Source organism: Xyrauchen texanus, chromosome 28 (genome assembly GCF_025860055.1).
Source record: "Xyrauchen texanus isolate HMW12.3.18 chromosome 28, RBS_HiC_50CHRs, whole genome shotgun sequence".
In the NCBI taxonomy this organism is placed as follows: Eukaryota; Metazoa; Chordata; class Actinopteri; order Cypriniformes; family Catostomidae; genus Xyrauchen; species Xyrauchen texanus.
In genome coordinates, this window is record NC_068303.1 from 9559079 (window position 1) to 9586738 (window position 27660).

Genomic DNA, 27660 nt, shown 5'->3' on the forward strand with positions numbered 1-27660 from the left:
TCACCCAATATCAATGTGAAAGACTGGTGGAAAGCATGCAAAGACACATGAAAGCTGTGATTGAAAATCAGGGTTATTCCACCAAACATTAATTTCTGAACTCTCCCCAAGTTAAAACATTAGAATTGTGTTGTTTAAAATTGTATATGAACTTGTTTTCTTTGCATTATTCGAGGTCTGAAAACACTTTTTTTTTTTTTGTTATTTTCTGCAAATAAATGCTCTAAATTACAATATTTCTAATTGGAATTTGGGAGAAATGTTATAAGTAGTGTATAGTATAAAACAAAAAAAATATTTTACTCAAACACATACCTATAAATAGTAAATCCAGAGAAACTGAACATTTGGAGTGGTCTCCTAATTTATTCCAGAGCTGTATATATAGCACTTGTATCAAAGTCTTTCTAGCAAGTCAATCCACTGGCGGCCATCTTTGGAATGCTTCCGGAAAGCTATTTCCAGTCATGAAAGTGCAGCTCCTATCTACTTGAGTGAAGGAAAGACCGAAGTCTCCAAAACAGTTGACCAAGATTATGATATATTATAATATGAATATTGAATATTGAATATTTTATATTAGCAGTAAAAATCTGACAACGCTGGAAGGGGATTGGCTCTTTTACCTGTAAGGCGGGATTTCCTTTCTACATCTGTTGACAATGGGGTGTTCCAATTTCTCCCATTCATTTTATTAATAGAAGTGGCCCGTCTCTGTTAAATAGTCTCTACTTGTATTCACTTGAGAGAAAAAAGCAATTAGAGAAAATGTAACACAATATGGCGGATGTACAAAAAGGAAGTCCTGCCTTACAGGTAAAAGGGCCAGTAACCTTTTAGATACAGACATCACTTCTCAGTCAACTCAAGAAAGAAAAAGCGCATTAGCAGGACCAGACTGAAAATTTGTGTTTGCAAAGTTTACTGCTGATTTGAAATATATGCTTTGATCATAATCTTGACCAAATTGTTTTGGAGATTTCTGGCTTTCTCTATTCAAGAGCTGTACTTTTATGCCACTTGTATCCATAGAAAACACTGCTGGTGAGCGTTCCCAAGATGGCGGCCGAGTGGACTGACTTGCCTTGATAAATAGTTTGGTGTGCATTACACCACAAACACACACACATGCACAGATACAAAAAAGCAAAAAGAAAAACTCTTAAACCGACAGTGGCATTATAACAATTACATTTTTATTCAACATTGACCTGTTGGCCTGAGTATTGCAGTGGTGATTGTTTTTAGATAAGGCAAGTTAATATGCTGTAAATTTGTCCAATCAGAGGACAGGAGACATGCACAGGGGCGTAGCACCAAATTTTGGGCCCTGGGTACAAACCATCTTGCTGGGCCCCCGTACCAAATATGTATGTATAGAAAACTGACTTCTAAGGGGCCCCCCCTGCCTCGGGCCCTGGGTACTCGGTACCCTTTACCCCCCCAGTCCGACGCCCCCCATGCATTAATTTTTACTCTTCAGTCCTATTGGACAGGAGACCCCAGTGCCGCCCAGTCCACAGTATCCATTGGGGTTCTTGCTAAGGTACTGCTGGTGGTAGTCCTCAGCGTAATAAAATTCCTTGGCCATTGCGATTTCCGTGGTTATAGCTCCGAAACCCTGTTCAGTCAGCACCTGGCAAAAGAAGGCCACTAATGATGAAAATACATTTAAAGTGACATTTTAACATTTGGTATCTGCTTTTTGCAGAATGGGATTGCAAAAATAATGATTGTTTTCAAACATGTTTCCATGTTCTGGTCGAACTGGTATCATGTAAATGTTGGTTGTAAAAACATAATCAGGTGCAGCGATCACTCTGTTTCACAAAAGCCACAGTCCCCACTCCTGTCACTCATGTACCCCAAAAAATCTAATTCTCACTGAGAGAGAAAGACAAACAGAGTCAGATCAATATAAACACTATGCACCAGTGATGTGTAAGCTTTGGATCCTGTAGGGATCATTGGGAGGGTGTCCTTGGCCTCGGGCATTAAGAGTTCAGGGTGCTCATCCTTCCCACAATCTTCCTAACGGACTACTTTTCACATCTGGTATGAGAGAGTGAACATCTGTGAAATGCCAACAAAACTACATCTGGTAAGAAACCTAATTATGTTTTAATATTGAAACCTGAAAAAAGTTTAATCTGATATGCCATTTTAAAAATTTGAGCGATTTATCGCAAATGCCACACTGCTAAAAACAATGTACACTAATGTGTACAGTAGCACAAGGTTTTAATTAGAAATCCTATATTTAATGTGCATTTTCACATTGAGAAAAGAAACGTTGCTTTCAGAGGCTTTATATGGAGTTAGGATGAAGTGTAGACAAACAGCACTATCAGTCATGCTATCTGATAGGTTTTTGTTTTAAACACGTTCATTTTGAAAAACGTGCATAAATACGTTCAAGTTCACGAAACTTATGCATTATTAAGTGCTGAAATGGATATAGTGTCAACACTGATGACCTACGAGGATTTGGCAAAGTTAATTTCAGTTAGAAATAGAGAAAGAGAAGCTATCAAATTACAACAAGCAGGCGACTTTTACAAGTGACAGAGTTATACATTCGCAAGGAGAGATGCATGGATGTTGTGTTTAAGTAAAGTAATATAATATATTTTTCTAAAATCACATAGATACGAAGTCATTGTTTCTGGTTAGTCTGAGGCTATGAATAGGTGATCTGGCAGTCATGTCCTTATGCTCTCTTTGTTTTATAGTTCTAACCTTTTTATTATTAAAAATTATTATTAATTGTTATTATTATTGTGTATCTTTTCTGTTGTCACACTATTTTTGCTTGAAATAAAAAAATAAATATAAAAAAAACCTTAGGGCGCAGTGTCTGTTTAAAAATATTAAGGAATGTAGACTGCCGTGTCTACGTTACATTTGCCTTGTCCAAAGTGAGAAATATTTGAAAGTGCCTCAGTGTTACTCTTTATGTGAAATCAACCTACAAATGGCTAACTGCACATTAAGCTGGGATAGGAGAAATAATTACATACATCAGTTTTATTGTGGTTAAATCACAGCCTAACCCTAACATAACCCTAACCCAGCCTTTAGGTCATGTCATTTTTATTTGTATAGTGCTTTTCAAAACACATTGTTTTAAAGCAACTTTACAGAAAAGTATGCTATTACAGGAAAAAATATTATTCTATAACAGAAGTCCTTTTCCATCCTCTACTCTGTTATTTTATTCAAAATAAAAAATAATGTGTGCAACAACTCTGTTTCTTAGTTAGTGACACTCTTTTACCCTGAAAAAGCACCATTTCTGCACAAAGTGTTTAAGCAACTAAAAGCATGCTAGCTGTCATACAACTTTTTTGGTCACCAACCTGTCTCATTTTCTACCTCTTTCTTTCCATCTCTGCATCTCTGTGCCAAGAAATGTGAGAGAAGGAGGGCGACTCTGTGAAAGAACCTGCCAACTACCACATTTTGCTGACCATCTGGCAAGGGGCAGTTATGCACCTGTTAGGAGCAGCTGCAGGAGACAGGAGCTAGGTACAGACACATCATTTAGGTCTCTCTTTCTCTGTCTTTTTATAAAGTCCCTGCAAATCCTGCACATCCATCCATCCATCAAGGTCCCTAAGGGGCCACAGGGAGCTCTGTTAGCAAAGACAAATTAATACAGGTTCAACTGCAAGGCATGTGGGCAAAATGTGCTTGCTTTCTCCGGATGAAAAATGTCATCCTGTGCAGAGCTTGCCATGACACTTAGGAAATTTGAAGAGTACTCTATAAATGTATTGTACCATCATTTCTTGCTGAAAAGGCCAGCTAAGATACATTTCCATATGCTGGTTCAGGCCGAATTATGCTGGTCTGTGCTGGGAGCGATTAAACATGCTCAACTAAACTGTCCTCTCTTTCTCGTAGTGCTGGGAAATCCAAATAATTTAACTGAACTGGTTATTTTGGACAGATCATACAAATGCACAGGATAAATTAAATGACTCAGTGTTGGGAACGCCAATCTATTTGAATGAATCATGACGTTTAGACAGTTCTCGTAAATAAAGTTCTTCCCGTAAATTATTTACTGATTCTCTTGAGCCACACGCAGTCTTTCTGAAGCCAAATATTTTGTTAATTGCTATTGTTTATCAATTATTTCGACTATATTTACTATAAATGTATATGTTTGAATTGTTATTGTCACCCTAATTTGTTTATTCTCATCCTTATTAAATGTATAAGTATCAGGCGATCATACAAATCTGTAAAAAAAAGCTGTAAAATATAAAAAAATATTTATTTCTATAAATAGCTACTAATTTTACGCTAGTAGCTTGAAGTGTAGCTAAGAACTTTTTTTTTAAGTGTAGCTTGACTATAGTTTAACTACTTAAAGTTATGAGTAGCTTGTTTCAAAGTAGCTTCCTCAACTGCCTTCGCTTTAGTTTATGCTTGGGAAGTGACTCATGTTTGCCTCTCCTCATTTTTAAGTCAGTAAACATGGCCTAGCAATGCCTTTAGTTTGCACCAGTTGAATAACACAGCACAAGTTACTCGATAGGTCCCTACCATCAGCAGGGGCAGTGCCAAGCAGCAGCTGGCCAAGCTGGCAAGGGCAGAGAGAACTGAGGCCCAGCATTCTGATGCCCTGGTGCAGAGTCTGGTTCCACCCATCAACATACCAGTCAGCAGCTCCCACTCAAACACATGTGCAGCTATTAGCTGGACCAGTCACCAATGAGACATACTGTTGGGCAGCATTGCATGCTTTAGTTCTATCAGAGAGAAGGGGCATATCAAGTTGTCAATTTCCATTTTTACCTTTTGGATCGTGGATATGGACATCTGGGAACAAAGGACATCTCTGAAAACAAACCAGAGCTCTTTGCCAACTGCCAAGTGTCTGTTGTAATTATGGGGAGAGTTAAGATGTGTTTAATTTATGAATCATAGAGTAATTTAAGAAGTAATATTTTTTATTTTTTTTTAAATGGCAGACTTCTTTGTCTTGCTAAAGCAAGTTTAATGGCTAGGATTTAATGTATGCTACATAAACACAATTCAAATATTTTGCATAATTTGAATAAATTACAGTTTAATTGGAAATGATGCCTAATACAGAATATATATTTATCTAGAGTCTAGATATTTATTCTAGATATTTTCTTCTTCACACATTGTTGTAACCAAATACTTTGGTAACCAAGTACACTAAACTTTGACAAACTGTTCGTGGAAAAAATTCACAAATGAGGGACAGTCATAAAATGTATATCATTTTCACTGAATAAATATTTTAATGGTTTAATTTATAAATGTTACAATTTAATTATTAATATTTTTATGATGGCTTTTCATATTTTAAGTCGTTTGATCTTAAAATGTCAAATATTAAAATCTATGGATAAAAGGCATTTGAAATTATGAAGTTAGAGTTAAACATTTCCAAGACTTTTAATGTGATCTTCATAAAAAAAAAAAAAAAAAAAAAAAAGAAAACATTTGTTCTAATAAAAATTCATCTCTGGGGCATAAAAGTGCCCATAGTTAAAAGAAACACCCATACTGGGTTATAAGGTGTGTTGTTTTGGGTGCTGTAACACTTCTGAGTCGAACAATGAACAAATCAAAGTCTTGCGTATTTATCACAAATGTAATTGTCCTCTTTTGGTTTTTGGTGCTTAATATGGCTCTGAATGCACTAACTTTTTGAATAAAGACTTGAAATTTGATAAAGACACAACAATTTTTGTTTTAAAAGATACATGGTTCTTTTGAAGTTCACACAGTACTCACACTATTATAGAATTTACAGGCAAGATTCACACTTCACATTCTTAAACACAAAATAAACAAACAGTATGCCGGTTTGGAATAACATAAGGATGACTAAATAACATTTTAGGTGAACGACTCCTTTAACTGCTCCTTTTTTGAGCACATACCTGACAAGTGCATCCCTTTCCAAACAAAGGTTGCAGTTCACGAACCCTAGTCTCTTATGAAAGAAGATACTTGGGAATGTGTTCAAAAGTCAGGATTAATTAAAGGAAATAGTTAGAAAACTTCAAATGTATTGTAAAGTATTTGCAAATAATATTTTAATGAAAATGATTACACTGTCCTTGCAACAACTCGAATGAATTTTCTAAAAGGCTACTTCATTACCACATTCATTCAATCCCTTTGCTATTTGCACACATTCATACTCTTTGCATAATGCCTGATATGCTGAAAAGTGCTCCATTAATGTTTTTTCATTTCAAATTCACAATTATGAACAACATTACGAAGCACGTATTGTACATACAATGGTGAATTTCACTAAAAATTTTGTGGTTTGCATCCTTGGAAATTTCTGTTGGTCAGTATAATATCGTAAAAAAATGTAGAAAATAGTGGGCAAAAACATTTATGGAACTGACACCACTAAACTGAACTGTTGATCTTGCTGATGCGTGGCACTGAATAATCCCTGCTTAGCTTCTATGTAACAAATCAATCTTTGATTTGGCCATCTCTAATGACTCACTACTGAGCACAATCCACTCGAAACAATCCAGGACTGACTTGGAACAGACCTTGTGGCTGCAGTCTCATTCAGCCTGATCTCATGCAAATTAGGTGACCATTGCCACGTTTTGGCAAACCAAAATTCCATGCTGTATTACACGTTTGGCTGTAGTTTGCCAGTGAAATGGCCAGCGCCATAAGCGAATAAAAATGTGTCGTAATCAGACGAGATTTTAAAGGTGAATTTTAGATTGAGGTTTTAATGAGTAAATCGTACTTCCCTAACCTAAAACTTCAGCCTACACCTAACCAATAGTGATCTAAAATCAAATGAGAGGTTAACAAAACAGACACCCTTAACCTAAACCAACACCTAAACCCAACTGATAGTGTTTTAAAAGCAAATGTGACATGAAAAGCTAATTTTCTGAAGCAACTACATCATTACGTGTAGTTTCTATATCACTTTCGTCTCACTTGTCAGCTAGTGTCTTTGACTGGACTTGAACGCCGGTCTTACGAGTCCAAATTCCAAAGATACCATGGAAGCTAATCACACTGGAATTAGTTTGTAAATGTAGGTGGGTCTGTAAAACAAGTGTAAAAATGTATAGTTTTTCAAATGATGCATTAGAGTAAAAATGTTTTGATTTCATAACATACAAATCTCCAATAGTCATTTTGAAAAGGGTTGTTTTAACCCCACAAACAGCACTTTGGGGAATTTTCATCCCAATGACCAAGCAAAAAAATTCAAATAAAAAAAGAGGAAGTTTGTTTGTAAACAGTAAATTCATCTGTACAATTTATTGCCATTGCTGGTCAATATCGACTGATGAGGCTTTCGGTGAGATTTTTGTTTTCGGTTTAAAGACTGGCTAAGATGGTTACATTTGACAAAATGAAACACGACCGTGTGAAATCACAGGATCCATTTCCATTTGACAGGCATTCTCAAAGGCAGCACCTGTAGCAGTGTGTGAGTAATAGTACAGAAAAATCAGCCGTTGTAGTCATGATTTGTCACAAGGTGAATAAAACGCACGGTTCTTGTAGTGCCTCTAGTGCTAATTTTACCAGAAAACTTCAGCAATACCTAGAACAGGGCACATAAAACTGTTTGTCAAAATATAGTTATATTAATGTTCATTCTATGAGACTAGTATGAAAAATAAATACTTCCAAATATGCAGGAAGATGGTACAACATTAGGCTAAGTCATTAATTACATCTTGTTACCACAGATGCCTTTGTCAGAGAGGGGAGACCTGGGGCAATTGTAACTTTTTTTTTCTACATTTTTACAATACACGTTTTTTCAAAACACACACAGACTACAACAAATCTACCTGCCATCTTTTGTTATAAGAAACATACAGTATAAGTGTAACAACTGTAGTACAATAAAATGTTAACACTGAAAACTTAATAATAATTTTGACTAGTACAAGAATTTAGAATGTTACAATTATCTTGGTAACATTCCTCACCACTTTTCTACATCTGACATTTTCCGTAGTGCAAAGCTGTGCTCAGTATTAGGCCGAAAAACCATTCACTAATGCATACTTAGAAAATCCACCAAGACACACCATCCAGGCACCAATGGCCTACTATTTCATCGCATGATTTTGCATACTATAGAGTGTGAATAGTATGCGAATTGGGATGCAGACAAAGATCTCAGGTTTATTTGAGCTATTGTTTACCTCTTTCTTTGTCTGTGGAGAATTCATTGAGCTCTATGCGGCTTTGATGTGGAAACCAAAATTCAAATTAGCTTGCGGAATGCAATTATTTAATTCCTTGAAGAGGATGAATTATTTGTAACAGCTGAGCATGAGGAATGTAAACAATGTCCAGTTCTTAGATTAAAAACTGCTGGGATGAAAGAATACATAGCAAAGTGAGGGAGCCAGGTTTATTCTGCTTATCCTTTTGTTTCAGCCTGGCTCTTGCCTCAAATTTAACATGAATCCTCAATCTCGCTCAGGGTTGGTCTGTTGTCATTATTGTTCACCCCATCCTTTGTCTGGAGCTTTATGTCTGCCTTGATGTCAAGATGACCATGCAGATGAGTTTTCCATTGCAAAATGTTGAATTGTTTGAGAAAGAGTCATTTTATATCAGTCTAACACAGAACACATCGCAGGTATCAAATGTTTAATTCTGTGATATAAAGTCAGTCATATCCAACGGTGAGGTGAACAAGTCAATTCGCTTTCATTTTAAATTCAAATTCAGATTATATCTCTAATTTACTTTCATTATATGGAAAAGAATGGCCAGAAATGTCTTACATTCATAAAGTCATACCGGTTTGGAACGACATAGGGGTGAGTAAATAATGACAGAAATTATCATTTTAGCTTGAACTACTCCTTTAATACAAGTCTTATGTTTTTAGCTGGGCCTGTCTGTAAGATGGATCTACTTCAATCAGCTCAGAAAGCCACGGGTCAGGTAATGTCTTTTTTTTTTTACTTGTCACTTCTATCTTTTATTCATTCATCCAGTAATTCAATCAGATCTTAATTATGCCACACGCCACCCATAGTCAGGGGTCACTTTGCCTCCAGGGACTCTGCGGTTCATCCCACCCATGAGTGATGCTCAAGTCATGCGGATTCAGAAAGGGGGTCAGTGGCCTACAGGGACCCAGAGTCCTCCAGAACAAAAAGACTAGCCAAACTCGATCTACGCTCCATCTCCAGACAAATGCACATTGCCAGATTCAAATACAATCATGCACAGCACGTTTGGTTCAAAGAATGAATAGAAGACAAAGAGCTTAAGCATGGCTTTGACAGATGATGTCAGTGATGACCACGTGTGACACACCAGTTTGTTTGACTGGAAAGAGAATCAGAAACAAATTCAAATCTCCATCGAGCTGACCGTTATTTTGGGTCAACATCCAATGAAAAATTATCTTTTATGACTCTCACGGATTAATTCACTAAGCAGTTGCGCCATTTTTGCACGGTATTTTAGTGCAAAAATCAGCACAAAATCCTTTTGTAAATTAGGCTACATGTTAAAAATAGCACCTTGTTCACAAAACCCATTGCTTTTTACCAGGTGCAGTAAATGTCCTGCTATTATCGATCACGAAAAGCAGGCAGTAATCATAATTGTATTACATATTCTATTGATCATTGAAGCAGTAACTCATCAAATGATGATTAATTGATTGAGGAGAGCGTTACAACTGGGCATATTTCTAGATGCGTGGAACACACATTTGGCATTTTAAATAGGTTTAGTACGGTCTATTAATTTCGGACTAGTGCAATGTATATTGTGTATTATGTGTATATTGTACATACTGCACTTGCAATTGTTTGCGTTGTGAATATGGTGCTGACATTTTATGTAATTTATGATATATACAAAATTCTGCATTGTTGTGAAGCATGCACCCAAGACTTGTTTTGTTAAAATGTATTTATGGTGATGTGAACATAAAGTGATTTGATATGAAGAATATACATTCATGCATTCACATGCAATTTTTTGTGTTGATATTTGTATCAAACGGCAGACATACCATAGATTTCTATTGTTTTACTTTAAGCTAAAGATAATTACTTCATACTAAACCTTACCCACATCCTAACCCTAGCACTAAAAGAAATGTTTTAGCATTGTTAGAGAGAAAGAAAAAACATATTTGATGTATTTATGGATTGGTTTGCCAACTGAGAAAGTTCCCAAAGGTCTCTGAAGGTTTTGTCAGATTTGGCTCACTTTGAGGGACATTTTCTCCCAATCTTTGGCTATGTATGTACACCAACACACACAAGCCAACAAAGAAAATTATAGAATTTTATATTAATTGACCAAAACAAGAAGTGATATAAAGAATAATCATTCAATTGTGAAAATACACATAATAAGGGAGTGGAGTTACCTATGTGTTCTAGGGCTAAAAGTAGTTTTGCTAGTAATATGTACATTAAATGTGCCCTAGAGAGTAGGGTCTGTGTTGGCACAGACACTGGCATAACTGCTGAGGAAGGTGGCATCATTCAGTTTCTGGCAGCTCTGTGCTCCTGTCCAAAAATGATGTTTAGGGCTGCGTGCATTTTGGTGCCAAAAATCTGTTATGTGTGATTTGTTGAGGTCTCATGTGGATATCATCACAGAGGAAAATGAAACCTGGATCTTCTGCAGACGATAGAAGTACGAAGAGGGGAGGAAATGGGACAGGAGGATCAGTGGTTAGATGGTATCAAGGGAAAGCAAAAGCATAAAGACGGCATGCCATCTGATCAAGAAACAGTAGTTCTATCATGCATTTCTAGTTGCATTTAGAAATGAATGTAGTCTATTGTCTTTTGGTTTGTGGGGGAATGTTTCATTATGCTTCAGATGACACAGCCGTAAATAATCTTGCAGTTTTTTTGGATGTAAAAAATCTCTTTGTGAGAAGCAATGTGTCAAATAATGAGGTGTGAAATACAGCACAGTCGGGGAGACGAGAGGAGATCAGACTAGACAAAACGAGACAACATAAGTTGAGATGAGACAAGAACAGAAATGATGAGAACAGATGTCAATGGTTTGAGAACAGAACTGACAAGATAAGAGAAAACAAGATGAGGACAGTCCAGAACAGAAAAGATTAGAACAGATACATTTTAACAAACAAATATAGTTATACAGATCAAATTTGACAAATTTCCCTACATGGGATGATAAAGTATATACAATTCAATAAGATCAGATCAGTACGGATAAGATCAGAACAGAACAGACCGACAACACGAGACTAGAGAATAGATGACAATGGTTGGATAGGAAAATAGAACATAAGAACATAAGATGACAATAGTTAGACAAGAGGAACCCGAGAGAGGGCAGGGGTGAGGAAGAGCATGAGATAGCAGTACAGTGAGAAAGGCTGGATGCAGGAAGCGAGAGCAGCAGTGAGCAAAGAAAGTTCAGTTTGTTACTAAAGCAATTTCAAGACAGATTTGGCCGGCAGATGGTTGGCAGCGCTGTATTTGTTAAACCAACTGGTCGGGTACATTAGGATGTCGGGGAGCAGCATGCATTGAGTCTCCATTTAGATCAGCTACTCATGGGGGAGGGGGAGAGGGGCTACCGGCCTGGCAAGCTGGTCAGGAAATAACAGGAGCGGTCGCAGAGCGGCCGGGGGAAAAGATAATTAGCCCACGCATGGCCTGAAGTCACACACACACTCTACAATGAGATTCAGGTATGTTTGAAACCTTACACAGATGGAAAGACCAAGAAAATGTTCACCCAATCACCTGGGCCCCCTTCCGTATTGGTTTTATTCCTATCAGTCTACTGGACTCTTTCTGTCAATTTCTCTCTCTCAGTTTGTTCTAGTAGTTGTCAGCAACAACAGTATCATTGGCACTGGCCTCTTAATGGCAAAATATGGTGCCATCTTCAACTTGGCATTTGTGTTCAATTCTAAAGAACAGTTGTATGAGTATGCGTAATACTCTAACAAACAAAATTGCTCTGTTCCAAAACCTATTTTGCTACCTCCGTATGCAGCATTTAAAAGGGATTGTTCACCCAAAAATGAAAATTATGTCATCATTTATTCACCCTCATGTTGTTATAAACCTGTTTGACATTCTTCTGTGGAATAAAAATAATTTAATAATTTAATAAAAAAGGCTGAATTCAATACGATAGCAGTACATAATGACTCAATTTAATACATAATTAAACACTTATACTTGTCCTTGAAACACTTTATATGATAAACTGACCATTATGAGGAATATTCCGGGTTCAAAACAAATTAAGTTCAACCAACAGCATTTGTGGCATATTGTTAATGCTGAATTTAATTAATTAATTTTGTACTTGTCCCTCCTTTAATAATAAAAAGCCATAAATCAAGGTTACAATTCACTTACATTGTAAATGTAAGTGAATTGTGAGTGTAAGTGGCACTCTTTGTCTCTCTTCACTGGCTGCCAGTTGATGTACGCATCAAATTCAAGACTCTGATGCTAGCATACAGAACAGTCACTTGGTCTGCTCCAGGATACCTAAAATAATTTCTGCAGAGCTACTTTTCCACCAGAAGCCTGCAGTTGGCTAATGAGCAGTGCCTTGTTGTACCAACACAAAGAGGCACCAAAACACTTTCCCAGACTTTCGGCTTCATCGTACCACGCTGGTGGAATGACCTTCCCAACTCCATCCATGAAGCTCACTCACTTCAAAAAATGGCTAAAAACACACACACACACAAAAAAAACTCAATATGCCACAAATGCTCTCGATTAAACTTAACTTGTACTGAATCCATAATATTCCTTTAATGGTCTTTTCCCAAACCTAATGATCTGCCTCCGGAGTTCTAAGGTATCATCATATGTATCCTTTCTCCCATATGGAAGCCATAATTCGCCATGATGAGCTTGGTGGAAAAATAAATCCAAGATGGCGGACAAAGCGAGAGATTTGTGTGTGCTATGCGTATTTATGCGCATTAGAGTATCACATTGTTCCTCTCGCCTCACCTGTATTGAAATCAGTTGCGAATCGAGTCTACCACACTCTGTGAGAGGAGCCCTATTTGAATGATGCGTGGAGTAGCTGCCTATGAAGAGCGTTCCAAATCGGTCTGTCATGAGGCTCTATTTCAGTTAGGATGCTGTAATACAAGACAGCTGCCTATGTAGGCAGGAGACAGTGAGGCAACTCACCAAGTTTTGGAACAGACCCTAAGTCTTTATTCATTGATCATTAAGAAATTCAATATGGCGTCTACGTAAATAAAATCAAACCTCATTCGTTCTTGCTCAATTCGAGTCGTGACCAAACATCATAATGCAACCTCATTGGTTCTTGCCAGCCAATGAGTTTTGATAGAAGGCAGATGCCTATGTCTAGGCACTAGGTGGCAAGGTAGCACAATATGTTTTGGAAACACTACAATGAAATCTCAACAAGTTAAAAATGCACTCACTTCCGATACTCCTCCATCCACCCACATAATTACAGCCTATGTTATCCATGGGAGAAGGTTGGCGAAGGTGTGACTGGGCTTGTACTGCACTAGTGTGTAATAGAGTGGGTCTGCAGTAGCTAATTAAGGCCATTGTGTTTTCTTGCAGACATTGATGGAGAGGTGTAATTGGTGGAGTGCAGTCAATCACCTGGATTTTGCTGAGGGCACAAGGAGACTAGGTAAACCACACATGTGAAGGCCTCGGAGGAGAAAACCTGTCTTTTGTTAGCCTTTAATTGAGATGCTAATAGATGGGAACATGTCACACCAAGTTCTTGATATGTGAGGACAGTGAGAGAGAGAGAAAGTGAGAACATAAATGAGCACAAAGGGAGGGGAGGGGGGCTGGAATGGATAGAGTGTGACTCCCATGTGAATAAGACACAGTGCCCTCTTGTGACTACTTTTATCAGCATTACAAAATTTGTAGGAAGCAAAATGATGCGATGCAGATCAGTTATAATACTGTCAAACCAAGCTCATCTGGTCTGGTGCCAGCAACGCTAAGGTCAAGGGTTTAATTCCCAGAGAATACACATAAGGATAAAACGTATAACATGAAAACACTGTAAGTCGCTGTTGATAAAAGCATCTGCCAAATGCATTGATGTAAATGTAGAAAGGGCAAGACCTGCAAACTGAATTTAAAAATGTATTTTTGGAAAATAAGAACAGATCTCCTTTTTTAAAACACCAAGTGATCTTCACTGTCCTCTGTAATGTGGTATGCCCAGTGAGTCTGGTAGTGATAGATCCTAGTTTCAGTGTGGCTAGGACATTCTTTTTTCTTTTTTTTTTGCCCTGAGAGAAGAACTTAGCACTGACCTGAATGGGGACACTAGGGTGGGTCAGTGGTGTCTGCTGATGTCAGCTAAAGTAAGGCAGAAAGATTTGGTAGCATGCCGTAGCTGTGTATGTGCGTGGCTGTAATACAATACTTCAGTGAAGCGGGATTTGTAGATCAGTTAAGCCGAGGGGAAACACTGCTCTCATTTTGGTTGATTGTTTTTGATGGAATCCAAAATGGCTGACAAGCTGTAGAGATACAAAAAAGGACTAAAAATAACAGTTTAATGATTCAAAATGTTGTGCATTTGTTTGGATTTACTGCACACTGCTCCAATACTGCACAAGTCTATAACACTACAATGTTCTTATTGTAGCAATGAAGATAGAAGCATTTTGCTTATTAAAATAAAGAGGGGCTGAGCCTACTCAAATATATTTGAGATTTTGAAGGCAACTTCCTACATATATATATATATATATATATACATATATATATACTATATATATATATATATACACATACACACACACACACACACACACACACCTCGGGTCTTTTGAATGCTTAATTCTGATTGGTTCACGGACATTCTATGGTGTGCGATTATTTTTCAAGTAAACGCACGGCTATGGAGTAGTTTCAGGTCTTGACTGCATAACGGTTCCATATCACTTCGGCAAAAAATTCCTGACGAGAGCCACTTTAAACACAGGCAATTCAACTCGCAAGCTCTCTCAGTTTCTCTTGCTCTTGCTCACACACACACACACACACACACACACACACGTACTACCTTGTTACTCCAATGCTGAAAAGTAGCGCATCCTCCGTTGCTAGTTCTAAAGTGATTTTTTTCGAACTAGCAACAAAGGCTTGAGCTGTATCAAAGCTAGATACACTTGATCAATACAAAAGTTTCTATATTATCTGAAAAATCTGTGGGAAAGACCCTCACTCCCCCCTTCTCCTCTCACACACACACACACTTTCACACACATGAACACATAGATATTATACGCATACGCTCACACTAACTCGAGAGAGAGAAAAAGAGCCATCATATAAGCCACACCTGCATCTCAGTAGGGTTGAAATATGCAGACGCTCACTGCTGCTGAGAAGTGTTTAAACTTACATTTTGGCGATTTTGAATGTCAGTGATTTGGAGCATGGTTTGAGTATTTCTGTTCTGTTGAGTAACTGCTCATCTCCTGGGATTTTCACGCACAACAGTCTCTAGAGTTTACTCGGAATGGTGCCTTGTTGAAGACAGAGGTCAACGGAGAATGTTCAGACTTGTTCGAACTGACATAGTCTACGGTAACTCAGATAACCGCTCTGTGCAATTGTGGTGAGAAGAATAACATCTCAGAATGCTTTTCTGAGATGCGGGTTGGTGCTGTTTGGCTGCACGAGGGGGACCTACACAATATTAGGCAGGTGGTTTTAATGTTGTGGCTGATCGGTGTATATATATACTGTGTGTGTGTGTGTGTGTGTGTGTGTGTGTGTGTGTGTGTGTGTGTGTGTGTGTGTGTGTGTGTGTGCACTTGTGTGTTTGATAGCTAATAAATTTGCATGATTATTGTATGTACTGCATAAAGTGTTTGTTTAAAACCCTGTGGCAGAAATTCACATTTCTAATCTTGCCCAGTCAAATCCAGTCACACCTTCTGCTGTGTAACACCTTTGCTTCAAACTGAAAATTCTGTCATCATCTACCCATAAATATGCACATTATAAAAACGTGACTGACACAAAATGTATTTCTGAGACAAAGTGACTCAAAATGATGGAGCAGGTCACATATGTATTAGGTTAGGATTTGAACATGGTAGCTTTGCATGTTAACTGAAAACTGCACTGCTATGTTAACACATTTTATTCATATGTTAACCTACAACTTTGTTATAATGTGTTTTTTTTATTTTTTATCCTTTGGACACATCTTGTCTTTTGCATAGTCCACCAAGTAAGCTAGGGCTGCCCCCTAAAAAAAAAAACTGCATGAAGAACATCTATTTAAAGAACCCCAACTCCACAGGCAACACGCTAAAACCTTAGCTGCCAAAAGCATGTATTGTCCATCTCAGTCTAAAAGCAATTTAACACTTGCGAGTGGTGAGCAAAACCAGCGCTGTTGTCCCGCCGCAAACAGCCCTCTAAATTCCCAAAATTCTCCACTCAAAAACCAGGCGCTATAATCCTAAAAACCCACCCATAGATTTAATTCCCCCCCTTGCAGACAGGATTTATGGCTACATCGAATCTTCTCTTACGCAACACAGACGAGCTCCCAAACCCCAGATCTCTGATGAGTCCCTGTACTGCTCCACCATCCCAGCCAAGCCAAATACCCCCTTCCTCAAGCTTCATTCCTTAAACCCCACCCCCTCCTGTCCCTCACTCATAATGGACCCAGCTGCCAGTCAGACCAGGCTTTATTAACCCCTTGCCTTCTGACACTCATTTCATTGTGGCTGGGTCTCAACAGCTGATTACAACACCGGTGAGGCGGCACTCTACAGACGACCTTCGACCCGTAGCAGGCTCTCCGTTATGGCAGCAGGCCAATAGGAGGCAGCGTGGCCTCCCCTGTTGCCATGGAGACAGGGGCTGCTGAAGCACAGATGGCTTGGCAGGGGGTGGAGTGGGTGGAGAGAGAGAAAGATAGCAGACAATGGAGGATGGAGCAACTGAATGAGAGAGAGAAAAAGAGAAGGGGGAAACTGTGAAGGATGACCAGCAGAGGGAGTGTTTGAGACTATTAGAGTCTCTCTGAGAACACAATGAGATATGCAGAGCCTTGTGCAGGAAAGGTTATTTGACAGCATACAGCGTTATTCATCTGACAAGCAAGAGAAAAGGTGCTGCAGGACACATTTGATTTAATAGGACGCTTCAGCCAAAAATGAAAATTCTGTTTTCATTATCTTACACTCATGCTTTTCCAAACCTGTATGACTTCATTTCTTCCGTAAAACACAAAAGGAGATTGTAGGCAGAATGTTAGCCTTAGTCACCATTTACTTTCATTGCATATTTTTTTCCACTGAATGAGAGTAAATAGTGACTGGGGCTGACAATCGGCCTAACATCTCCTTTTTAGTTTTATGGAAGAAATAAAGTCCACATCCACACTAATCTTCCAGAGTTTGCGGTAATGAAGATCTCTTTTCAAAACACTCAGTTTTTGGAGGAAAACACCATTCTAGTGTGGATGAGAGAAACTAAACATATTAGTGTGGACGTGTCCAGAGTCATATAGGTTTAGAGCAACACAAGGGTGAGTTAATGATGACAGAATGTAATTTTTATTTTTTTGGTGAACTATCCCTGTAAGAACTAAGAACAACACTACTATCTCACAGTAATTTGCATTAAATCTCTCACATGAACACACTGTCCTAAAAATCACCACTCCATGAACTCGCATTCAACCGTGTAACATGTCACTCTGAAAATGATCCATTTAGCCTCTGTAAAAAAAACAAAATACCACATGAGTCCTCTACATGTCCTATTTTTTAGATCATAGATAGAACTATTTGAGAATTGCAATTGACCATGTTGGGACTCGCACTTCCAGTCCCAAATAAAACCTGTGTACATGAAATTCCACAACAAGAAAATAAAGCATTCTCTCAGCAAAGAGAGAGAGAGAGAGATAGAGAGAGAGAGATGCTGGAGCGTTGTTTTGCTAAATGGTGAAATATGTTGATCTTAAAATACTCCTATTCCAGCTTAATATGCAGAGACAACAGGGTGATTTGCCTGAAAGGTGTATGTAACAGATAAAGGACAGGCAAGGAAGAGGCAGGAACCGGCTGAACAGTCAACATAAAAGTTTAATGAAAAACTTAACTTAAAACATGAACTTAAACAAACATAAACAGACACACATGACACACCGTCCCCATGTGCATCTCTCTCTCTCGAACCGGCATCTCCGGCCATCCCTTATCTTGCTCTCTTGCTGATCAGCTGATTCATCGCCAGCCGCGCTCCATCACGGCCTGGCCACACCCTCCTCGTCACACTCCTCTCCCACCCGATTCAGGTCGGGGAACCACCAGTCTAACCGGTTAATGCTAATGGTAATAGTTGACATTTATGGGTGCAGTGCAGATATAAACACAGTAGCTAGAAAAACATGTGTTTTGCATCATATCTATTAAGGTATGGTGTATTATAGCATGGCAATAGCACACCCCCTCTTCTCATCCCAAGGGTCCCAACACTACAGGCAGTGCCTGTACGACTGAGTGTGATTGCATATTAGAAGAAAAAAAACAAATTCCCTTTACGTATAATTCAGTCTCTTGAGTTGGTGCTTCTCAAATTATTAAAATCAGCATCAGTGTCTGTACTCTGCAAGAACTTCAAAGAATATGCTTCCCAATCTATTAAAATAAGCATTTTCATCGTTAACAGTGAGGACTCAATTTGTGGGCATGTGTGAGAGTGTGTCTGTAGGCGTCAGTGTATAGCTACATCTATCCTTCCTCAAGAATCAGTTGCCGAGATACCAAATATACCATATCACAGGAAAAGATATTGGATATTGTGTTCAAAATGGAGCGCTCAGAGAAGAGCAGAGTGATAAAGACAGACTGTGCCGTTCATTTGGGTTCTTTTGATGTCAAAAAGGGAGCCTGCAGAAACCCTTCATATCAGCACAAAGAAAGCAGAGATATGTCTGATGTGATATGCAAAGAAGGCAAAAGAGAGGACAGTGGGACGATGAGAGTCAAGGTTGTCTAATAATCCATAGTCAAATGTGTCTGCCACAACACTGTCCGCAATATGTCGGAGCACGAATCAGAGCTGTTCTTGCACATCACAACTCACAAGTGTGGTACAGAATGCATAGCTTGTATTTAGAGATAGAACAGATTATTGATTTGACAAGTATTTTTTTTACCGATACTCATATTTTTTACTTAATTGGTTATCGGTTATTTAATATTGTGTCTTCCACTAAATGCTAAAAACAGCACCCAATAATGCCATCACACCACTGTGTGTTCAACAGGATAAAACTGTTCAAAAGTAACTTAATGCATCGTTTGCATAAATAACTTTTATGCAACATTATTATTATTATTAATATTATTATTAGTAGTAATATGATTAATTGCAATAATAATAATAGTAATAATTATTATTATATTAATAATATTATTATTTATATAATAACAACAATAAACACAATTAATAATATAGCATACATTTATGCAAAAACACATAAATTATATTATTATACATTATTTTTATATTTGATAATTAATATATAATTAAATATAACAAAACTATGTATAATACTATTTATTATTCATATTGTTGTAGTGTATATTTTTAGTGTAATGATATTTTTATTTTACTATATTATTGTTGTTTGCAAAAATAACTTTATGCAACATTAATAATAATAATAATATTTTATATTTATATATACAGATAATGTTATGAATAATTAATGTTATGATTTTTTTAATTGTTGTAGTGTTATGATTATGTACATTATAGTAATAATTATTATGATTAATATTAAATAAAAGTTTAGATATCTATGCAAACAATACGTTAAAAATAATATATAATAATAATTATTATATATATATATATATATATATATATATATATATATATATATATACATATATATATAAAATATAAAATAGAAATATAATAATAAATGTAAAATATACAGTATATGCATAATGAAATATATAATATTATTTATAATTCATTTTATGATTTTTTTTTTTTATTGTTGTAGCTTAATTATTATTAACTTTTTATTGTGTCAAAAAGGAGAAATAAAATCCATCCATCCATCCATCGTCAACCGCTTATCCTGTGTACAGGGTCGCGGGGGGCTGGAGCCTATCCCAGCTAACATTGGGCGAAAGGCGGGGGACACCCTGGACAGGTCGGAGAAATAAAATAACAATTAAAAATAATCCTGCATATTGGTTATCGGACACTTAAATGTAAAAAACAATATCAGTTGTATCCGACTTGTAATACTGAGGGAATGAAAGGATAGTAGAAATAAGGAAGAAAACAGCCCAAAAAAAATGAAGTATGATCATACACAAGAGGGAGGGGGAGGAGAAGGGTTTGAAGGAAGAAAATGAGACTACATGGGCACCGTGGGGAAGATTAGTGTCTGCAAGAACCACAGTCAATTCCTCTGCTTCTATTGTTCTAACAGGCTCGACGGATAGGGCGGGGTTATTAGTGTAACTGCATGCAGGTTCGTATTGTTATTGCACCACTGAGACCAAGAAACCTCAATTTGGGTTTAAAAACAGTTCCACAATTAGAGAAAAATATATGCATATTGCAGATGGCAGGGCTTGCGCGCTCCACACCGTAAAACTTTGAACATTCTCATGCTCAGATTTAAAGTCACCCTTCTCCGAGCTGTCTAAAAGACAAACAGAATTACTATTCTTGTGTAAGATCATTGTACCTGCTTAAGAGGAAACCTTTTTTATCTGTCATGGATTCTGAGGTAATCAAACGAAGCAGGAACCAATGAGGGCTTTTTTAAATACAATCATAAAAACCTTTCCCTTCTTATTGTGCACTTTGACACCTAAGGAGCAGCCTTTGTTTTCTACACAAGTATAACTGTTGTGTTAGTGAAGATCACCTGAGGTTTTTTAGAGGATTTGGTAGAAGGATACCTTTTGATATTCGTCCTTCGAGTGCAATGCCTGCTCGAGTTGTTCCTCCATATATGCGTAGATGCTCGATCGATAGGTTGTACCAACGTCGTTGCCCTGACGCATTCCTATTGTGAAGAAAGTGAACATTGTAAAGGTGATGTTAATGCAAAATAATGTACTTCCTCATATCCCAGCTTATTATGCAAAGAAAACTTAAAATATGTGATTTGTAGGTTGATTCCTCCAAAAAGTGTAAACACTGACTTTGTGGCACTATAAACAAATTGCTCTGTTTGTAATTATTTCATCATTGTTGTTTCAATTCAGTTAGGTGACACTAATGGTACAGAAATTACACACTTCACCTTTAAATTAAATATAGAGCACTCTAAAACTAAAGCAACTCTTTAACCCTGACATTTCCCGCAGTGCAGTCACAGAATAGTGGATCCAAAATTAGCATCTATTAGTGCAGAGTTTCTCGGGAAACAAACTCCCAATCAACCAGCAGTGAGTCTATCTGAAAGCTTGGGAAGAGTGCAGTTTTAATTACAGCTATGTCCGTCTCCATCCATGGTCTGAGTTTATTGCTGTAGCTCTACAGCTGACTGTATTGGGTTTCTTTGTAAAAATGGCTATTTGTTCTCTGCTGAAAAGCCCAGCATTCTGCAACCAAAAGTATATGATAATAGGGGGTTACTGAGATAAATTATGTAGTATTCGGCTGGTCATGTGATCTCAACATGGCAACCACCATGAGGGGGACCACCCTTATGTAAAATACAACAGCTTTTTCTCATTTTTATGAGTCTATATCTCATGTAGGTTTACATCATTTTAAAACATATATATGTCAAAAGTACAATTCATTTCTTTATGTGTGAAGCTTTTCTTTAAATTACTTTTTTTTTTTTTGTTCTTTGAAAGATTCAACAACTTCAGCTAAATAATAATGATTTTAGTTTAACGTAAAGTATAAGCCAATCTAAGTACAAAAGTGCTTGTCATCACTGCAGACACAATCAGGGTTTTATACAACTGGGTTTTATGTGACTGGATGGTTGAGACACTTCAATCTCCGCTCTGAATCTTCTGGTCAGATTGCTGCCACTCAAACTGTTGTCTCTCTTCTCTGTCCTTTCATAATGGGCCTCTCATACCATACCTCTCATGCTACTGGAACTTACTGTATTAATTGTGTGCTTTCTGTGCCTAGCGTTTATATATATTTTTTTATTATCACTGCACTAAAAAATTACTTAATAATTAACAGTAAATGGGTAGTGTGTACTGTATTATACTGGGTTTTTACTATTTTTGTGAAGTCAATCCAATCTTAAAGGAACTTTTCCCAAAACATCTTCTTTCATCATTTACTCACCTTCATGTCGTTCCAAACTCATATGACTTTCTTTCAAGAAACACAAAATTAGATATTTACCAGAATGTTCTGCCTGCTCTTTTCCATGCAATGGCAGTGACCAAAAAAATGACAAAAAGACACAAAAAGTATAAAAGTGGTCCATATGACGTGTGAAATATTTATTTTTGCCGTGTTTTGTTCAATTGGCATTAAGGACTTGACAACAGTTTTGTTTAATAAAATCCTCATTCCAAATCTAAAGAAATGCTGTCATCTCCTCTGTGTCATTGCATTATATAGGGTAAAATGGGGCTGAAGGAATACCTTAAATGCACCTATTATGCAAAATTCCCTTTACATGGTGTTTGTACCTAAATGTGAGTTGGCAGTGTGTGTACGCAACCACCCTACAGTGTTAAAAGTCCACCCACTCCTCTTTCTTATATTTCTATAAATCAAAAACAGTGTGTCAAAATGAATGGTTTTCGTTTCTGCTCTAAAGTGACGTCAAGTTAAAGCAGACCTCGCCCACGACTGGTGATGGACTTTCCCTATTATCATATATCCTCTCCTGAGTGATCTACACACAGTCCGCCAAGCGTCATAAGTGTTCTGTTGTTTGCTGTAAAAGATGTAAGAATCACACTTTAGATTTTGTGAATGTTTGCAAATCAATGTGCTTGTTAGCTGATTCCACGGCTAATGCAGCTAAAGTTACCATTATCTCTGATTGTATTCACAGAGACCAGAGCTATGTCATTATTTTTAGCTTACTGTCTGTATAATTCATAACCACATGTACTTTGTACTAAAAGTGGAATGTTTACTTGAAACAGCTCATCTGCACAACATATCAGTACCACGAGGGATGTTGGTTGTCAGACTGACTCACCACAGCTGTGTAGTGTCAATTAACCATTCAGAAACATCCTGGTTCATTCTCACAGTTGTGACTTCTGCTGGAGTCTCTCCTTCATCAGTGTCCGACTCTGGTTTATACATATATGGCTGAACTCCGGTATTTACACTGTCAGTCATATTGATTCAGATTTGTTGTTGCTGTAGAATATGTAGTATGCTGTAGTGACCGTCATCGGTGAGCCTCTTCTTTTTATATAAACGTTTTTTGGCAGTTTCTGTGAAACTTGCTAAATAAATATTAGCTAGCAATACTATGTACATTTTTAACTAAATATCAATAACTTTTTTGCCAATTTTGTCACTTGTAAAAAATCTGCCTGAAGTAATGTGAGGCAGAGAGCAGACTTTTTTCTTTTTTTTTATGCTGTTCACAATCTGTAAAGGCACAGCCCTCTTCCTGAAAGGGGTGGGGAGCAGCAGCTCATTTGCATTTAAAGAGACACATACTAAAACCACGTGTTTTTGATTCAACCCAAAAAGAGACATTTACAACATGGTATAATAATTTATCCGTGGGGTATTTTGAGCTGAAACATCACAGACACATTCTGGAGACACCTGAAACTTATATTACATCTTGTAAAAAGTGGCATAATAGGCCTCCTTTAAGAAAAATAAGCTTTTTTTCTGGTCACACGACATATCAAGATGGGAAAAATGTATTTCATTTTATTGAATATTGATGGAACAGCATTATTTCTGTGAAAAGAAATAATAACGGAAGGTTGTTTAGATTAAAATTCAGTTTTTAAACAAAGGTGGTGAGGGAGCCTTTTACCTCACACATGGGGTAAAGGCCCATACCCTTGGGGTAAAAGATAAAAGATATTGTGTAGATATAGGCAAGAGAGTTAATGTGCAAAATCTGTCAAAAAATGCTAATAAGAAAATGGTGCACCTAAATAACTAAGGGTCCTGTTAATTTCATACACATTTTGCATTTTATATCATCTAATGTATTCTATAAACAAACTAATCTCCATTGTGATTGGATGAGTCAATGTGAGCCCACTTTGAGCATTTATAAGAGTAAATCTATCCCCCTAGTTAAAAAAAAAACAGCCCCTGCAACATGGGGATTTATTTACCACAAATACTATCTTTTCACTTATAGAACAGTTATTTAAAAAAAATAAAATAATAATATATATATATATATATATAATTGCCTTAAAATTAAAAATCTAAATAAATGTGTTGATTTCAGGGATTTTCATTATCTATAGATATTTGCCACAAATTCAACCTTTAGACACCACATGAAAAGATCAGGAAAATGTGGATCAGGAACATTTTGCACTGCATAGTGATAAAAAGTTTTTTTGGAAAGTATAGTGGTATTTTTTGTTGCCATTTAGTATTTCGGGAGAAAATAAGATAAAAGAAGCCTTTTACGCCATGGGGCCTTTAGCCCCGTTGTACCCCTGTTCGTTTTTTAGGCTATGTTAACTTAATAGCCAAATTATTTGGAAATACGTGAATGAGAAAAAAGCGATCCCAGAAAGTGTTCCAGTCATGCAGTGTAGAGATCAGGCAATATGAGACATGCCTGTTGACATTGTAACTGAAATATTCCCAAATGAATCAATATTGAATTGGGTCAAAATTGGAATCTAATTGTATCAAATTAAATTGGGAAGTCATTGCCAATACCCAGCGCTACAAATATTGGTTGATGTTGATGTAGTTTTTCAAATTGTATTTGACATAAAAGGATGACACTGAGTCAATATTATAAAGAGAAAAAAATGACCCTGGAAATCAATTCAATTTTGTATTAATTAACATTAACAAAGATTAATAAAAGCTGTAAAATACATAATGTTCATTATTAGTTCATGATACCTATGCATTAACTAATGTTAATGAATGGAATCTTATTGTAAAGTGTTACCTGAAGTCACATGGGGATGGCAAAGATCCTCGTTTTGGTTAACTAACCCTTTGAGGGTTTTTTATTCTCATAATATTGTGTACAAGAGAATATGAATGACTAAATAGCCTTGACACATTTGTCAGGATCTGGTATTCAATAAAAAAAAAAAAAGTGTTTTTATGATGGGGTAAAATGTTACCTTGTGTGGGATCATGGCTCTCCCAGAATACCTTGAGCAACTGGGCAAAGTTGATTTTCTCTGGCTCATACACCACGCGAACCACCTCTGTGTGTCCTGTTTTACCTGTATGAGGATGAGAAGGAGAGGTGACTGTGTAAAACTCATCGCTGAAGAGACACACACACGTAAGTTAACAGCGGGCCCAATGCGGTCTCATTCCGGTGTGGTCATCATAGGTCAATGACCTTGGCTTGACTGGCTGTGTCTCCAGAGGTAAGGTCAGTCCTCTGTATGGATTAACTTTATGTCTTTTGACCATGTCATAAGAGCGCAAGGGCAGTCAATCTACCTGTGCTCCTAGCATCACCTGGGTGCTTTTCTTCAAACCTTTTTCTTCAAAAAAAAAATTATTGCAACCTCCTGAAATCAGATGGAGGAAACAATGAAAAAAAGTATTAGATGCAATTCACATCAAACGCATCCTTGTTCATTTAATTTGACATAGCATCTTAAAAGACAGCAAGATGCAGTGCAATGGTCAAAGATGTCCATGTTGTGTATATACTTACATAGAAAAACTATTAAAAAGCAGTGCAGACAATGCAAAAATCTGTTTTGTGTGAACAACACTAAGGCTTGATTAAAAGTGGCAGCAACAAATCAGATATTTTTTTCAAGCCTACGCAAACATTTTTAGCTATTTTTTGTACTCTGAACAACATAAAAACATTACAAGACAAACGTATGATTTTTTTTGCAATGTATCTCAATTTAAACGACTAGATGGGATTTCAATTACTTTTCGACATTCGGGACAAAACACGTCATGTCACGCAAAACATGGTGCACAATATTGTCTGGAGCTGTGCCAGTATACACTCAATTTGCAATATGAGGAAAGAGTGAGTGAAAATATACAGTCAATTTGAAGTGAACAGTGAATGAGTGAGTCAATGGTTTTGTACACAATATGAATGCATGAATCTCTCTTATGTTCTCTCATGCATGAGATCAACTCAGGCAAGATGTCATGATAGCAGTGAGCAGATGCAAAATTTCTAATTTTGCAAAATGTCTTTCCACACGCTACTCTAAGTTACTTTTCTAAATACTAAATACACCAGAAATTGACTACACTGCCTATACAAACGAAACAGAATTAATTTGCAAAATGACAGTCCAGACAGACAGTCTTCAAGATCATATCTGAAAACCATATCAGATTTGTGTGCAGTGTTAACAAAGTCTAAAAGTAGGAGAGTTTTCCTCTTGAAGCTACAGGGAAATTACTTAGGAAAATTACATCGAAAAGAGTCCATTTGGGTTTGCAAGCATTGAGGAGAAGCATAACGCATCAAATAAACATAAGGATAATACATAAAGTACTCAACCAGCTGAAATGATTATGCTCTCAGATTAAGGCTGGATTCAAACAATGGCAAGGCAGCGATTGAAAGAGAAGACAAGAACTGGGTCAGACAGAGATGAAAGTGAGAATCGCTGAATTTTATTCTCTTTCTGTCTTTAAACAACAAGCCCTGAGCAGAACAGCAAGTGGTTGTGCTGTTGTCTTGCAGAAGCCATTGAAGTTTTATCAAAGTATAAAGCCAACTACTCCAAAAGCAATAATGCTGGCTGAATAAGCAAGTTTGTGAGTGTGTGCGTCCTTCATGGGGGAAAAGCGCATGGATTTCACGAGTGCACATGTAGGAGCATGTTATATTCATGTGTTGTTGTTTTTTTATTCCATGTGACCATTTAAATTGGCAGACACTTTTATCCAAAGTGACTTTCAGTGCATTTTAAGGAATATATTTTATCTGTGCATTCCCTAAGAATTTAAATAATTATGATATTTATTTAAAACAAATTAAGAAATGTATGTATATTTTTTTAAATTCTGTGAGAGTTAGGACTGAGTTGGGGGGGTTGCACTGTTATCTCTGGTAAATCTATATTGCTTTGATATTGAAAAAGTAATAAAGGACTAACCTGTGGGGTTATTTTCATTACCAGGCAAGACGGCAGTGGGGTATTTACATTATCAGAGCCTGAAATATGGATAACCAAAGCTGTGCAATTGCCCATGCACTTCAAATTAAGGAAAGGACCAGGTTGGAAGGGGTTAACACATATGTTTGTTTACCTGTTTGTTTTTTTATTGTATTATTATGTACAACATAAACTTAACTTTTACTGTCAATAATGTCACAATATTGTCAATGATTTATGTTTTAGAGTGTAAATCACACAAACAAAGAACAAAACACAAATCCAAAACAAACAAAACACAACACCAAACCAAAAAGCAAAGCAAAACAAAAAACAAAGCAAAGCAAAAA

General features: G+C 37.0%; 1 protein-coding gene across 2 annotated transcripts in view; it reads right to left on the reverse strand.

The window, feature by feature from the left end:
* Window positions 1-366: 366 nt before the first annotated feature.
* The window catches only part of msraa (methionine sulfoxide reductase Aa), an 82594-nt gene continuing 55300 nt past the window's right edge, over window positions 367-27660 (reverse strand). For both annotated transcript variants that reach the window (XM_052095215.1, XM_052095216.1), the window contains exons 4-6: window positions 25337-25441; window positions 20996-21102; window positions 367-1636 (exon numbers count right to left, since the gene is read on the reverse strand). In XM_052095215.1, the coding sequence (XP_051951175.1) occupies window positions 1466-1636; window positions 20996-21102; window positions 25337-25441 (383 nt within the window). In that variant the 3' untranslated portion in view covers window positions 367-1465. The remainder of the gene's footprint in view (window positions 1637-20995; window positions 21103-25336; window positions 25442-27660) is intronic.